We start from the raw sequence: 15,162 nt of genomic DNA on the forward strand, positions 1-15,162 counted from the left end.
GCTCAGAGACAGCATTGTGTCGAGGCACAGATCTGGGGAAAGGTACCAAAAATGACTGCAGTAATGACGGTCCCCAAGAACACAGTGGCCTCCATCATTCTTAAATGGAAGAAGTTTGGAACCACCAAGAGCCACGCAGCCAAACTGAGCAATCGGGGGAGAAGGGCCTTGGTCACTCTGACAGAGCTCCTAAGTTCCTCTGTGGAGCAGCACTCTAGCGATCAGGCCTTTATGTTAGAATGGCCAGACGGAAGCCACTTTGGGACAATTCTCAAATGTTCATTTAGTGGCCTGGCCAGAGGCCAGACTTGAACCCGATCTAACATCTCTGGAGAGACCTGAAAATAGCTGTGCAGCGAGGCTCCGATCAAACCTGACAGAGCTTGAGAGGATCTGCAGAGATCGCTGTCAAAGGTTCTTCAACAAATTTCTAAATAATGGTCTGAATACTTTTCAAAATGTGATATGATGGGGGTTTTTTGCAAATGTTTCTAACCCTGTTTTTGCTTTGTCATTATGGGGTATTGTGTGTAAATAGTTTTTTTTTTTGCTCCTCAATCAATTTTAGAATAATGCTGTAACGTAAATAAATTTGGAAAAAGTCAAGGGGTCTGAATAATTTCCGAATGCACTGTATGGCCAAGGACATCTGTTTGGTGAGCAGGCCTAAGGTTAATGATTCTGATCAAATATTTTTGCATATTTTCAGTGTGGAACCGGTCTATGTTTAGAGGGGTAATAACTTAGGCTAACCAATTCTAAATGCCACTATCAGTTGACAAAGTAGGGTCGTCACTGACGTTAGTTACCACAGCCACAGTCATAAACCCTGCCTGTTTCTACAATTTTGTTTCTTAAAATCTGATTTTGAACCTAATCCTTAACCCACTGTTCCCCGGGCGTCGAAGACATGGATGTCGATTAAGGCAGCCCCTCCGCACCTCTCTGATTCAGAGGGGTTGGTTTAAATGCGGAAGACACATTTCAGTTGAAGGCATTCAGTTGTACAGCTGACTAGGTATTCCCCCTTTCCCTAACCTTAAGTTCACAAACACACACAGTCCCTGAAGCTGAGAGGAGCAGGGATAACACTGTGCTGACAGGGATGCCCTTATCTCTCTTTCATATTCTGCCCAATGACATGACACTTGTCAGCTCACAGACACCTCATATTCTCTCTCTCCCACTCTGGCAGGATGGGAAAATAAGTGTTTTACAGAGAGGGAGAGAGAGCGAGTAAGGTGAACAGAGGGGACTCTTGGCACTGCTCTGGAAACTCATTTTCTGCTCCATGGACATGCCCTTTAATCAATTACAAATATTTGTAGATGCTGCTGCCTCTTCTCTCTCCCTCCCCCTCTTTCTTTAATGAATAGGGGCATGTGTACCAAAACGTTTGTGCTTTTTTGATACAATAACATGACAAACGGTCCGTTATTACAATTTGTTCAGTTCTTCTATCAAATGTGTCACACATTTGGAAATCAACTAATGGAAAGGCGTTCCCAAAAACCAGTGGGCATTGTTTAGATTTTTGCCAGACCTTGAAAGTGGTCTCCTGATGTGGTATCAAATGTTATTTGTCACATGCTTTGTAAACAACAGGTGTCGACTGACAGCGAAATGCCTACTCCTTTTTCATCCATGCAGAGTTAAAGAAAGTGACACAAGGAATAAATACACAGTGAATAACAATAACATATTGTAGCAGGTTCAAGGGTGTGGGGTTTCCACGTCACCAAGTTCAATAACAAAACATGCACCAGTAGCACAAATATGACGCAAATGAGAAGTTTATTAGGGATTTTTGTACACCAATTACTTCAGTCCACAAGCCGTTCTCGTTGTCCGTTCCGTTCTCCAGGGGTAATCCTAAAACAGCCAATCCGAAAATCCAGGTCACAAAGGATAATCTCACAGATATTGTTCTCTCTTCTCCCACTCTTCATAAATCAAGTTTTTCTCTCCATTCTCTGCCCCTTTTTGCAGGCCACTTCCTCTTATCCTCCAGTGCTCCCTGGCTTAATGATCCACAGGCTCGCCTTGTTGGGGCAGGAAGTCCATATAAGGCTCGGGGGTGGAGCCAGCGGGCTGCAAGATATCTCCCCTCAATAACCACTCCTCTCAATAACCAGTCCCCTCACCCTCTCCCTGCCGTCTGCCACCATATGTAGAATGAGTACCAGGAATTGGGCATGGACTCGACAAGGTGTCAAAAGTGTTCCACATGGACGCTGGCCAATGTTGACTCCAATGCTTCCCACAGTTGTCAAGTAGACTGGATGTCCTTTGGGTGGTGAACTATTCTTGATACACACGGTGAAACTATTGAGTGTGAAAAACTCAGCAGCTTTGCAGTTCTTGACACAAACCTGTGCGCCTGGCACCTACTACCATGGCCCGTTCAAAGGTACTACATCTTTTGTCTTGTCCATTCACCCTCTGAATGGCGCACATACAAAATCCATATCTCAATTGTTTCAAGGCTTAAAAATCCTTCTCTAACCTGTCTCCTCCTTCATCTACGCTGATTTGAAGTGGATTTAACGAGTGACATCAATAAGGGATGATAGCTTTCACCTGGATTCACCTGATCAGTCTCTGTCATGGAACGAGCAGATGTTGCATACACTCAATGTATAAGCATTGTTGTGGGCTTAATTTCAGATGGTGTTTTTTTTTTTCAGGTTTTCACTCTCAAATCACACTTTTGTAATGGAAAAACAACACGAAGTATCGTGATATTTAACTTGGTATCGAAGTCAAAATTCTGCTAGGTGCAGCAGATAGCCTAGCAGTTAGAATCCCGGGTCTGATGGGAGAAATCTGTCGACGTGAGCTGGCAACAGCAGGGTTGCAGGTGTCAAATGCCAATGTCTGCCGTTGTTCCCATCAAATCAATCAAGCCCATTTATTTTCTAAAGCCCATTTTACAACAGCAGTTGTCACAAAGTGCTATACAGATACCCAGCCTGAAACGTCAAAGAGCAAGCAATGCAGATGTAGAAGCACAGTGGCTAGGAAAGGGAGAGAGAGAACACAGATGTCTGTGTCAGGGTGATGATAATGCACTCCGTACGAGCTGCATCCTAAAGATGTGTCATTATTCACAATACACACAAACGAAAACTGGTCAGGAAATGCCCAGGCTGCGTGAGGCCTTGTGGGGGTTCTGACATTAGTCGACTTAGCCCAGCCCAACGACGAGGACTACTTCATGGGGTTCCTATGGCTGGGTAAACTGGGTAAAGGCTTTTGAAATTGTGTACTTTTTCATGTTTAACACACACACACACAAACACCCTCTCATCCGCCTTCTCTCCAATAATAAAGCTTTTGACAACGTAACTACACACTAAGTCAGAGATGGAAGTGATTGTTTCTTTTCTTGTTGAATGTTTTGTCTGGTGATTTTCGCTTGACACACTGTGCCCTGCTTCTCTTCTGTGAGACTGTCACACACACATCACGACGCAGTGACTCAACATGCTGTGATTCATCTCCGCATCAAACACACACACACGCGGCCCCCTGGACTGATTGTCTCAAACAGACACCTGTGTGTGGGTGCATATTTGGCTTTGTATTTGGTTGTAGGACAAACTGTGTAGCTTCATTGTAAAAGTGACATTGCTGCAGGCTGCTGTGTCCTCCCTGCTTTTTCAAGATTGCATTGCTGTGTGTAGATCCATATCACAACTGAACCGAAAACGAATGGAATGATTGTGTAGGATTTATAAACCTGTCTGGCTTTGTATATTCTGTTATCTCCTTGTACACTATAGAACTGTTAAGATGCTGAGTACAAATAAAGTGAAATGCACAATTTATACCAGCCCAGCATAGATATACAGATAGTCTGTAAGTGTGTTTTAGATCATGCTGATGATTTTAGGTTAGCTATACTGTATTGTAGAATGGAAGCACACACACAAGCACGCCATCTCTTGCACCACACTTATCTCTCCCTCCCTCTCTCCAGATTTCTCAGAACTTGGGGAAGATGTACAGTGAGATGATATTTGTGCATGGCTTCGTCCACTGTGACCCCCACCCAGGCAACGTGTTGGTGAGGAGGTGTCCCAACACCAAGAAGACTGAGATTGTCTTACTGGACCACGGCCTGTATCAGGTAAGATGGGGGGTGGGGGTTCGGGTGTATATTTTGTAACAGGATCAGGCCCTCTATCAGATGAGGCATTTGAGGTTCTAGCCAGGCCGATGGAGGAACCTGTAAAAACAGCATTATAATCACACATTACACCTAATTTTTACCCGACACCCTGGGTCATCAGTATAGACATACACACGCAAGTAGAGAGTAACACAGTCATGAATGTGCTCACACACACTGACCAGTGGAGGCTCCTCAGAGGAGGAAGGGGAGGACCATCCTCAGTGAATTTTATAAAATTAAAGTAGTCAAACAAAAGTTATCCTTCCTAGATAAAACTATACTAATTTATATTCACATCACCAAATCATTCATCAAAACACACTGTTTTACAATGGTGTACAGTAGTCTCAACAATACTCTCTGGGATAGCACCATGGTGTAGCCAGAGGACAGATATTTTCCGTTCTCCTCTGGGTACATTGAAGTCAATGTAAAACCTAGGAGGCTCATTGTTCTCACCCCCTTCCATAGACTTGCACATTAATTATGACAACTTCTGGAGGACGTCCTCCAACCAGTCAGAGCTCTTGCAGGCTGAACTGACATGTTGTCCACCCAATCAAAGGATCAGAGAATTAATCCAGCACTGAAAGTATAAGCTACAGCTATCTAGCATTACAGTGCATAAAATGTGGTGAGTAGTTAGTTTTGAACAAATGAAATTCTTCAAAAATGGAGGAGAGCGAATGGAGCTAGCTAGTTTAGCCTACTTAAGGGATATTATGTTAGCTAGCTGGCTGTGGCTAACAAATCAAACTTTGTCACATGTGCCAAATACAACATGTGTAGACCTTACTGTGAAATGCATACTTACAAGCCCTTAACCAACAGTGCAATTCAAGAAGGAGTTAAGAAAATACTTACCAAATAAACTCAAGTTAAATATAATCAAAAAGTAACACAATAAAATTACAATAATGAGGCTATATACAGGGGGTACCGGTACCGAGTCAATGTACATGGTAGTCGAAGTAATTTGTAAGTAATTTGGGGGCGGTTGTCAATGTAAATAGTCCGGTTGCCATTTGATTAATTGTTCAGGAGTCTTATGGCTTGGGGGTAGAAGCTATTAAGGAGCCTTTTGGTCCTAGACTTGACGCTCCGTTACCGCTGCTCCACTACAGCCCCATCGATGAGAATTGGGGCCTGTTTGGCCCACCTTTTCCTGTAGTCCACAATCCGCTCCTTTGTTTTGCTCCCATTGAGGGAGAGGTTGTTGTCCTGGCACCAAACTTCCAGGTCTCTGACCTCCCTATAGGCCGTCTCATGCACTGTATGCACTGTTGCGTTGTCAGCAAACTTAATGATGATGTTGGAGTCGTGTTTGGCCACACAGTCGTGGGTGAACAGGGAGTACAGGAGGTGACTAAGTACACACCCCAACACGTGTTGTTGACAGATGTGTTGTTTGGGTGTTATGCAAATTGCAGTGGGTCTAGGGTATCTGGGAGGATGCTGTTGATGTGAGCCATGACCGGCCTTTCAAAGCACTTCATGGCTACAGACGTGAGTGCTACGGGGTGGTAATCATTTAGTCAGGTTACCTTCGCTTCCTTGGGCACCGGGACTATGGTGGTCTGCTTGCAACATATTGGTATTACAGACTCCGTCAGGGAGAGGTTGAAAATGTCAGTGAAGACACTTGCCAGTTGGTCCGCGCATGCTTGGAGTACACGTGCTGGTAATCCGTCTGCTTTGTGAATGTTGACCTATTTTAAAGGTCTTGCTCACATCAGTTACCAAGAGCGTCATCACACAGTCGTCCAGAACAGCTGGTGCTCTCATTGCATGCTTCAGTGTTGCTTGCCTTGAAGCGAGCATAAAAGCCATTAAGCTCGCGTGCATCGCTTGGCAGCTCGCATCTGGGTTTCCCTTTCTACTCGCATCTGGGTTTCCCTTAATAGTTTTCAAGCCCTGCCACAGCCGATGAGCGTCAGAGCCAGTGTATTAGGATTTAATCTTAATCCTGTATTGACGCTTTGCATGTTTGATGGTTCGTCTGAGGGCATAGCGGGATTTCTTTTCAACTTCCGGATTAGTGTCCCGCTCCTTGAAAGTGGCAGCTCTAGCCTTTAGCTCGATTTCGGATGTTGCCTGTAATCCATGGCTTCTGGTTGGGATATGTACGTACGGTCACTGGGAACGAAGTCGTCAATACACTTATTGATGAAGCCGATGGCTGAGGTGGTATTCTCCTCAATGCCTTACCTCCTTGCTTCATTTGCACATACTGTATACAGATCGTTATATTGTGTTTTTTACTGTACATTTGTTTATGCCATGTGTAATACTGTGTTTTATCGCACTGCTTTGCTTTATTTTGGCAAGGTCGCAGTTGTAAATGAGAACTTGTTCTCAACTGGCCTAGCTGGTTAAATAAAGGTGAAATAAATACAATTCCGGAACATATTCCAGTCTGTTTTAATGTCCCGTTGGTAGGATAATCTTGATCATAGGTCCTCGGTTTTATTTTCCAATGATTGCACGTTGGCTAACATTGGAAGTCTTCCAAGTCTAGGTAAGCTTTTGGTTTGATTAATTTATTGCCACCAGGGCCCTAGTAGCTATGCTGACTATAACGTTAGCTAATATGGTAACAATGATGTAGGCTGTGTGTAGCAGTTAGCGGTTATGCAATGGAGGTTTGGCTTGGAAAGGTTTTTTCGAACTGGTCAGACAGCTGTTATCATGTGCAATGTAGTGCGAAAGGAAAAGGTGAGAGGATGAGAGCGCGTAGATGCGAGAAGGAATTATGTAATGAACAAAGTGATCATTTTTATGTGGCTGCCATGAGTTAATTGTGTTTTCGGGATAGGGATGTAATTCATTCTGCTGATTCTGTTGAAAAATGTTTCTTAAACGGAAGCAAAAGTGGATGAATGTACCTGAATTTGTCCAATAGAAACTCTTGTTTGCAACTGTTGTACTAAAGATTACACACTAGATCAGCTAGGTGCTGGCAAGAGTGTGCAAGGCGGTATTGAATGTGTCACTGTCTCACACCTTGATTACGCACATTTGTCTATCGACCGGTTGTAGCAACTTCATGATGGTTATGGGGAAAATTTGAGTATCATGTAGTAAGTAGCCTAAACCTTTCGACATTGAGCTGGATGAATGGAATATGAATGACAGTCATCCTATATGTTGTAATAGAAATAAGGCCGTGCTCACAAAAAAAAAAGAAAACATCCTCCCTCTTAAACGGCACCAACCGGCACTGACATACATTCACGCTAGAGCAGACTGAAAGCTTTTCAATAAACTGCAAAGATGTGCTTCACCATCAGACAAATCCAGCAGCATGTTTGACAGTCTCACTCACACACACACACACACACACACAGGTGCGCCATGCATACAAATCCCAGGGCCTCTGTCAGCCCAGGATGGTAGATGTAGTGGTTGTAAGTGCAATCATGAAGATCATTTGGTGATGAATATGCTCCTCTGATGCTGGCTTATGAAAGGATGAACAAGAAAGAGAGCGTGAGAGTGAAATAGAAAGAGAGAACCCACTCTCCTCCTCTCTTCCTTCCTTTGACCATAATGGAACCAATTTAGCAGTAATGAGTTGAGATCTGAGCCTGGCTTTGGACAGAATGTTAATTCTCCGCTTGTGTGTTATTTCTATTGGGGGCAATTTTTCCATGTTACACGCTGCCTTCATGTTAATGGTGTGTGTGTGTGTGTGTGTGTGTGTGTGTGTTTGTTTGTTTGTGTGTTAATCATGTGGTAGTCTCAAAGTGCTGCTGTGCTTCATTGGTATGCTAATGAGCAAGTGTTCCTTTGATGGGGATTGGCTGAGCTTTTTACAGCGAGGAGGAGAGCTTGGTTAATGCATCAGGACGCTTGTACACATGCACGTACACACATACTCACACTATCACTTATATATATATATATATATATATACACACACAAACACACACACACGAATAGAGTAATAGCCGCCTTAATGCATCAGAATGATTCTTATCTTTCACTCTCTTGCTCGCTCGCGCGCACACAGACGCACACTCAGTCATGAATACTTTTCATTTCACAGGTCTCACTGTTTTAGATAGACTCAGTGAGAACTGGACTACTGGTGCATTTTTAAGCCCCTGTACTTTCTTTTCCCTCCAGATCCTGCTGCCAGACTTCCGGCTAAGCTATTGTCGTCTGTGGCAGTCCCTGATTAAGGGGGACCTGAATGGGATCGAGAGGTACAGCCGACGCCTGGGTGCGGGGGACCTCTACCCCCTCTTCGCCTGTGTCCTCACTGCACGCTCCTGGACCTCTGTCAATGCTGGCATCGGCAACACCCCCGTCACACACTCTGAGGTACCCATTCTCACTCGTGCCCACACACACACACACACACACACACACACACACACACACACACACACACACACACACACACACGAGGTGGTGTAGACACACACACAGTCCGAAGCTCTGTACACACGCACATGCTGGCATACACACTCGTCACACTCTGAGGTACACACACAGTTCACACCATACACACAGAGGTAAATGCATACGCATTGTTTTGTGTATGTGTTTCTGTGTGCGTTCATGCATACATATGTGTGGGACCGGGACCAAGCAGGAGTGTGTCTATGGGTGGTAGAGTGCCATCTGTGGAGTGATGGGGACTGTGTTATGCAACACAGGGACGGGTAACACACTAGTATGTACTGCCAGAATAGTACATGCATAATAATTATGATAGCAAAGCTATTTGCTATAATACTGTTTATCAGAACACAACAAACTAGAAGCTCTTAGCCCGGCAGATACCCAACATGTACAATCGCAACCTCCAAGGAGAGCACATTTATGACACCACATTGTGTTCTGTTTTGACTCGCTCGCTTGCTCTCTCACACACACCCTCCATCCCCTCTTCCAGTCAGACTACAAGGGGATGTTTGTCAGTAGTCTGCTCTGGTGTAATTAAGTGTAATTATAAAGTCAGGTTGGCAACATACAGCTCTGACACGGGCAGAAAGGGAGCTGCCGGCTCATTAGCATAAGAAAGAGGCGATAAGGACATTGCATTGGAGCCACACGATAATAGGCCCTGTGAAAGGGAGGGAGAGATGGAGTGGGAGTGGGAGAGAAAGGAGGGAGAGATGGGGAGAGGGGAGGAAGAGACCATTTGATGGTGGTTTTTCAGTATGCACATTACAGGGCCTAATGTCTGAAAACGGCATTACTTTTTACAGTTTGAAAACAAGCCTTAGGCACATTACTGCTTGTGCCGCCAACTCAACTCAGATATTTCCCTTGAATCAACACCTTGTGTTAATTACTATTACAGGGCTACAGACTAACATGTTCCCCTGTTGTCACTGGTGCCACTTTTACATATGGCAACACCAAATAATAATCTTATGAAGTAATTCATAAGTATAATAAACACACTACTGAGGTATTCAAGAATTAAGTTGTTTTATCTAACACGTCCAAGCAGGAATACACAATTCAAGATATTTTGATGTGCAACCTAATCCAGTGATTGTCATGAGTTTTGGGTTGTCAATTAGACGATATAGTTGCTATATTTTACTGTCAAAATAGGACTCCAGCTTTTTTATTTTGAAAAGACATGAATTAACTAACTAGTATCATAGGCTAATTAATTTGGGGTTCAACAGTTGAGGAAGTGAAAACTCAAAGCACATTAACTAGATCGCTAACTCTGAGTATAATACTCACTTCTAGTGTCCATGTATTCATCCAACAGTAAATGTAAAGACCTAAAAAAAAAGTTGGCGTTGTAGGCTACTACCCATGAGACCTATAGACCTCCATATCTCAAAGCTATATGAAATATGTTGGTTGTAAAATAGTTGCTCTTGCGCTGAATATTGAGTGTTGAGAAAAAAATTATACTTCGACAGGAATGAAGGGGCGACGTTTCCAAAGCTTTGTTTTTCCCTCAATTGCATTTTGAAATGTTATACGATCAGACAATTTTTCTCTCGATAGGATGGATGGGGGGGGGCGAGAGAGTGGCGGGAGAGAGAGAGTGGCTAGCTCATCACAGCAGCAGGCCCCAGCAAGGGCACAGGGCAGGGCAGACACTTTCATTACAGGAATCATGAGGATAATGCACTTTACTGTTAGACTAAATCGTGGTTTTAGCCGCCCAAAAAATAGGACGTTTTGAGTGAGGTGACAATGTAGAATGTGCTCTACCTTTATAGGCACCCTTTCCGTTTTTTACGATCCATGACCTTGGCTGTCTAACTGATGACAGCGTTGCAGCAGGTGTCTGCTGATGCCACGTTTTTGTGTGAGCTCAGAATACCTGGCCGGCCCATCTTGGTAGGGAGGGTCTGCCGTTGTCCTCTGATCAGCCAAAGGCCCATTAAAGATTAGTATAACAAAGAAATTGTGCAAAAATATTTTTACAAATCTTAACAGGCCCATGTGCCTCCGGCCACGTCACCTTTTTCAATGTTTTATATTTATGTAAAAAAAATAACATTTTGTGTATGCAAATTGCGACAAGCCCACCCAACAAAACAATTGTCCAGCCCGTCTGTCATTTGCCAGAATTGTCAGATGGCCAAACCGCCTCTGGTTAAGTTGTCTACATTCTAAATGGGGCCGGAACACTACCACTGTCTGTGTTGTCAATGTTAAAGATCAGTGATGATTTGTGTGGGTCGGAGGAGTTTGAGTGGCAGTTGACTAGAGTGTTGTTTCAAATACAGTTAGAGGTCACTCTATCTCTCACCTCTCTCTATCCTGTCTGTCTCTCTGTCCTGTCTGTCTGGTGCTCTCATTACCATACTGATGAATTCATGCTGTTCACATCAATCTGCAAATGTGCCTGTTGTCTTTAAATGAATACATTTAAGAGGGTGTCTGTTAGCTTTGGGTCACAGTTGGTTTTAGCATCAACTTTTTTTAGCTTTTCGATACCGTATCAGCAAAATATTTAGCCAACAATGTTCTATTATTTTACTGAAAAGCCTTTTTACATTAGCAAATGAATCTGCTAATCCTTGTATGTTGACAGAGAGGCATGGGGAAAGTTGATATATGTTGGCATCTTTTTAAAGATGGTTGACATGAAGAGCGAACTTATAAAATACAGTCTTAGTGTTAGGCTTTCATAGGGCAATTCGGAGAAACCGATCGTAATGTTGGCGTGCATAGAAAAGAGTTGTGCGTGCATTCAGGTGCGCGCTCCACAATAGACAACCGTTGGCTCATTCTGTACAGCGCAACCCAGGGTATGACGCCATGTCATCTTGTAACTCCACATCAAACATGGTGATCCTAAACGTTGACAAGCGTTTTATGATATGGAAATGTGACACGTTTGGACTCACAGGAGTTTGGCTTGTATGACATCAAAGCTGTATTTATTATAACCCGCAGCATCTCATCTTTCAAAATACATCGAGTCCTCTTAATTTACAGCACTTCCCTCACTCAAGACATCAACAAATGTGCAAAAGTTGCCTAATTAAGCAGGAGGGATTGGGGCAACTTCTTGTTGGGTCTCTTGCAGCTTTAAAGCTAATATCCTGCAATTCTACACGTTTTGCCACGAGGCAGAGAGAACTTTACAGTTTTAAAGCTTACATTACAGTGCATAAGAAGAAGTTTTGAGTTGTAAAATGGATGACTGTTGGAGAAACGTTACTGTGGATACCAATATCCATGTGAGCCTCCCAGACCCATGTTGCCCAGGTTTAAGAACATACATTCTAGATGAATAATATCACATTGTATTAATATTTTTTAAATTTTCACCTTTATTTAACCAGATAGGCTAGTTGAGAACAAGTTCTCATTTGCAACTGCGACCTGGCCAAGATAAAGCATAGCAGTGTGAACAGACAACACAGAGTTACACATGGAGTAAACAATTAACAAGTCAATAACACAGTAGGAAAAAAAGTCTATATACATTGTGTGCAAAAGGCATGAGGAGGTAGGCGAATAATTACAATTTTGCAGATTAACACTGGAGTGATAAATGATCAGATGGTCATGTACAGGTAGAGATATTGGTGTGCAAAAGAGCAGAAAAGTAAATAAATAAACAGTATGGGGATGAGGTAGGTCAAATTGGGTGGGCTATTTACCGATAGACTATGTACAGCTGCAGCGATCGGTTAGCTGCTCAGATAGCAGATGTTTGAAGTTGGTGAGGAAGATAAGTCTCCAACTTCAGCGATTTTTGCAATTCGTTCCAGTCACAGGCAGCAGAGAACTGGAACGAAAGGTGGCCAAATGAGGTGTTGGCTTTAGGGATGATAAGTGAGATACACCTGCGTGAGAAACACCTGCTGGAGCGCGTGCTACGGGTGGGTGTTGCCATCGTGACCAGTGAACTGAGATAAGGCGGAGCTTTACCTAGCATGGACTTGTAGATGACCTGGAGCCAGTGGGTCTGGCGACGAATATGTAGCGAGGGCCAACCGACTAGAGCATACAGGTCGCAGTGGTGGGTGGTATAAGGTGCTTTAGTAACAAAGTGGATGGCACTGTGATAAACTGCATCCAGTTTGCTGAGTAGAGTATTGGAAGCTATTTTGTAGGTGACATCGCCGAAGTCTAGGATCGGTAGGATAGTCAGTTTTACTAGAGTAAGTTTGGCGGCGTGAGTGAAGGAGGCTTTGTTGCGGAATAGAAAGCCGACTCTAGATTTGATTTTAGATTGGAGATGTTTGATATGATTCTGGAAGGAGAGTTTACAGTCTAGCCAGACACCTAGGTACTTATAGATGTCCACATATTTTAGGTCGGAACCATCCAGGGTGGTGATGCTAGTCGGGCGTGCGGGTGCAAGCAGTGAATGGTTGAAAAGCATGCATTTGGTTTTACTAGCGTTTAAGAGCAGTTGGAGGTTAGATGGCACAGTGTCCAAGGACGGGCCGGAAGTATACAGAATGGTGTCGTCTGCGTAGAGGTGGATCAGGGAATCGCCCGCAGCAAGAGCAACATCATTGATATATCAGAGAAAAGAGTCGGCCCGAGAATTGACCCCTGTGGCACCCCCATAGAGACTGCCAGAGGACCGGACAGCATGCCCTCCGATTTTACACACTGAACTCTGTCTGCAAAGTAGTTGGTGAACCAGGCAAGGCAGTCATTAGAAAAACCGAGGCTACTGAGTCTGCCGATAAGAATATGGTGATTGAAAGAGTCGAAAGCCTTGGCAAGGTTGATGAAGACGGCTGCACAGTACTGTCTTTTATCGATGACGGTTATGATATCATTTAGTACCTTGAGCGTGGCTGAGGTGCACCCGTGACCGGCTCGGAAACCAGATTACATAGCGGAGAAGGTACGGTGGGATTCGAGATGGTCAGTGACCTGTTTGTTGACTTGGCTTTCGAAGACCTTAGATAGGCAGGGCAGGTGGATATAGATCTGTAACAGTTTGGGTCCAGGGTGTCTCCCCCTTTGAAGAGGGGGATGACTGCGGCAGTTTTCCAATCCTTGGGGATCTCAGACGATATGAAAGAGAGGTTGAACAAATTACACCCTCTAAACTTATTCCACAGATCCCTCGGCCAACATGTGGTTAATATGTTAGTAATACTCATAAACATATGAAATGTAATATTACAGTACCAATCAAAAGTTTGGACACCTACTCATTCAAGTTTTGTCTAAACTAGACATCAAAACTATGAAATAACACATGGAATCATGTAGTAACCAAAAAAGTGTTAAACAAATCAAAATATATTTAGCCACCTTGATGACAGCTTTGCATATATATAATATTTTGATCTGGCTGCGGATACCCTGCATTACCTTCCTCTGACCTACTTTGAGAACCCCTGGTGTAGCGCACTGTACACTCTGGAGAGAGGAGAGAATTAAAATATATATATTTCACCTTTATTTATTAACTAGGCAAGTCAGTTAAGAACAAATTCTGATTTACAATGACAGCCTAGGAACAGTGGGTTAACTGCCTTGTTCAGGGGCAGAATGACAGATTTTTACCTTGCCAGCGCGGGGATTCGTTCTCACCCAATGCTCTAACCACTAGGCTACCTGCAGCCCCAAGGGAGGAGAGAGATGGGAAGGGATGGAAATGGAAGGGGAGAGGAGGTAAGAATAGAGAATTTGGGGAGAGGAGAGCAATGATGAGGAGAGAAGAAGAGGAAGGGAAGGATGAGGGAAGAGAGGTCAGCGTACCTAGCTGGAGTGTATAGTTGTGCATTTAACATCAGATCCCATCTGAAAGCGCAACATGTTGAACATTAGGACATAGTAGTTATTCACTACTTCAATTGAGCCTTCCTATCTGAGAGAGAACAGATAAGAGCTCTGTTATAGCCACAAAATGTGTGTGTGTGTGTGTCAGTAATAAGCCTGGGTTCAGTGCTGTGGCTTTTCTACCAGGGCTGAGGGGGGCGCATAATTACAGAGGCAAGGAGAGACTGATGGAGAGAGAGCTTTCATCAGACAAAGGGAGGGAGAGAGAGAAAGGAGCAGAGAGAAAGGGAGGATCGATAATAGGAGAGGTAGGAGAGGAGTGGAGATTGAGGGTGGATAAATGAAAGGGGGAGAAAGAAGAGAGGAAGAAATGGGCAAGAGCAGTGTGACGAGATCGTGAGACTGGACAGGCCCAGCAGTCATAAGGACAGACTCTCTCGGTTTGATCTCTCCCTATGTCCCTGGCTCTATGTGTACCCAACTCTGTCTGGCTGTCTTTCCTCATCTGTAAAAGTGAGTTCCAATGCAATGCATTTAAGCTTGGGCTATATATGTTTATACCGTATACCGGGGTATTTCAAAATACAGACGGTAGATTTTCAATACCGTTTATATATATATATATATATTACACACACACACTACCGTTCAAAAGTTTGGGGTCATTTAGAAATGTCCTTGTTTTTGAAAGAAAAGTCATTTTTGTCCATTTAAAATAACATCAACATTTATTCTTTATTATATGTTTATTATTTGAAAAAATTAAAAAAGACAAACATTGACATTCATTG

General features: G+C 43.5%; 1 protein-coding gene across 1 annotated transcript in view; it reads left to right on the top strand.

The window, feature by feature from the left end:
* adck1 (aarF domain containing kinase 1) overlaps positions 1 to 15,162 on the top strand; it is a 159,431-nt gene that overhangs the window by 119,184 nt on the left and 25,085 nt on the right. Inside the window, exons 8-9 of the mRNA XM_024436825.2 lie at positions 3,983 to 4,132; positions 8,306 to 8,503. Coding sequence (XP_024292593.1) covers positions 3,983 to 4,132; positions 8,306 to 8,503 — 348 coding nt within the window. The remainder of the gene's footprint in view (positions 1 to 3,982; positions 4,133 to 8,305; positions 8,504 to 15,162) is intronic.

Source organism: Oncorhynchus tshawytscha, linkage group LG11 (assembly GCF_018296145.1).
Source record: "Oncorhynchus tshawytscha isolate Ot180627B linkage group LG11, Otsh_v2.0, whole genome shotgun sequence".
NCBI classification, from domain to species: Eukaryota; Metazoa; Chordata; class Actinopteri; order Salmoniformes; family Salmonidae; genus Oncorhynchus; species Oncorhynchus tshawytscha.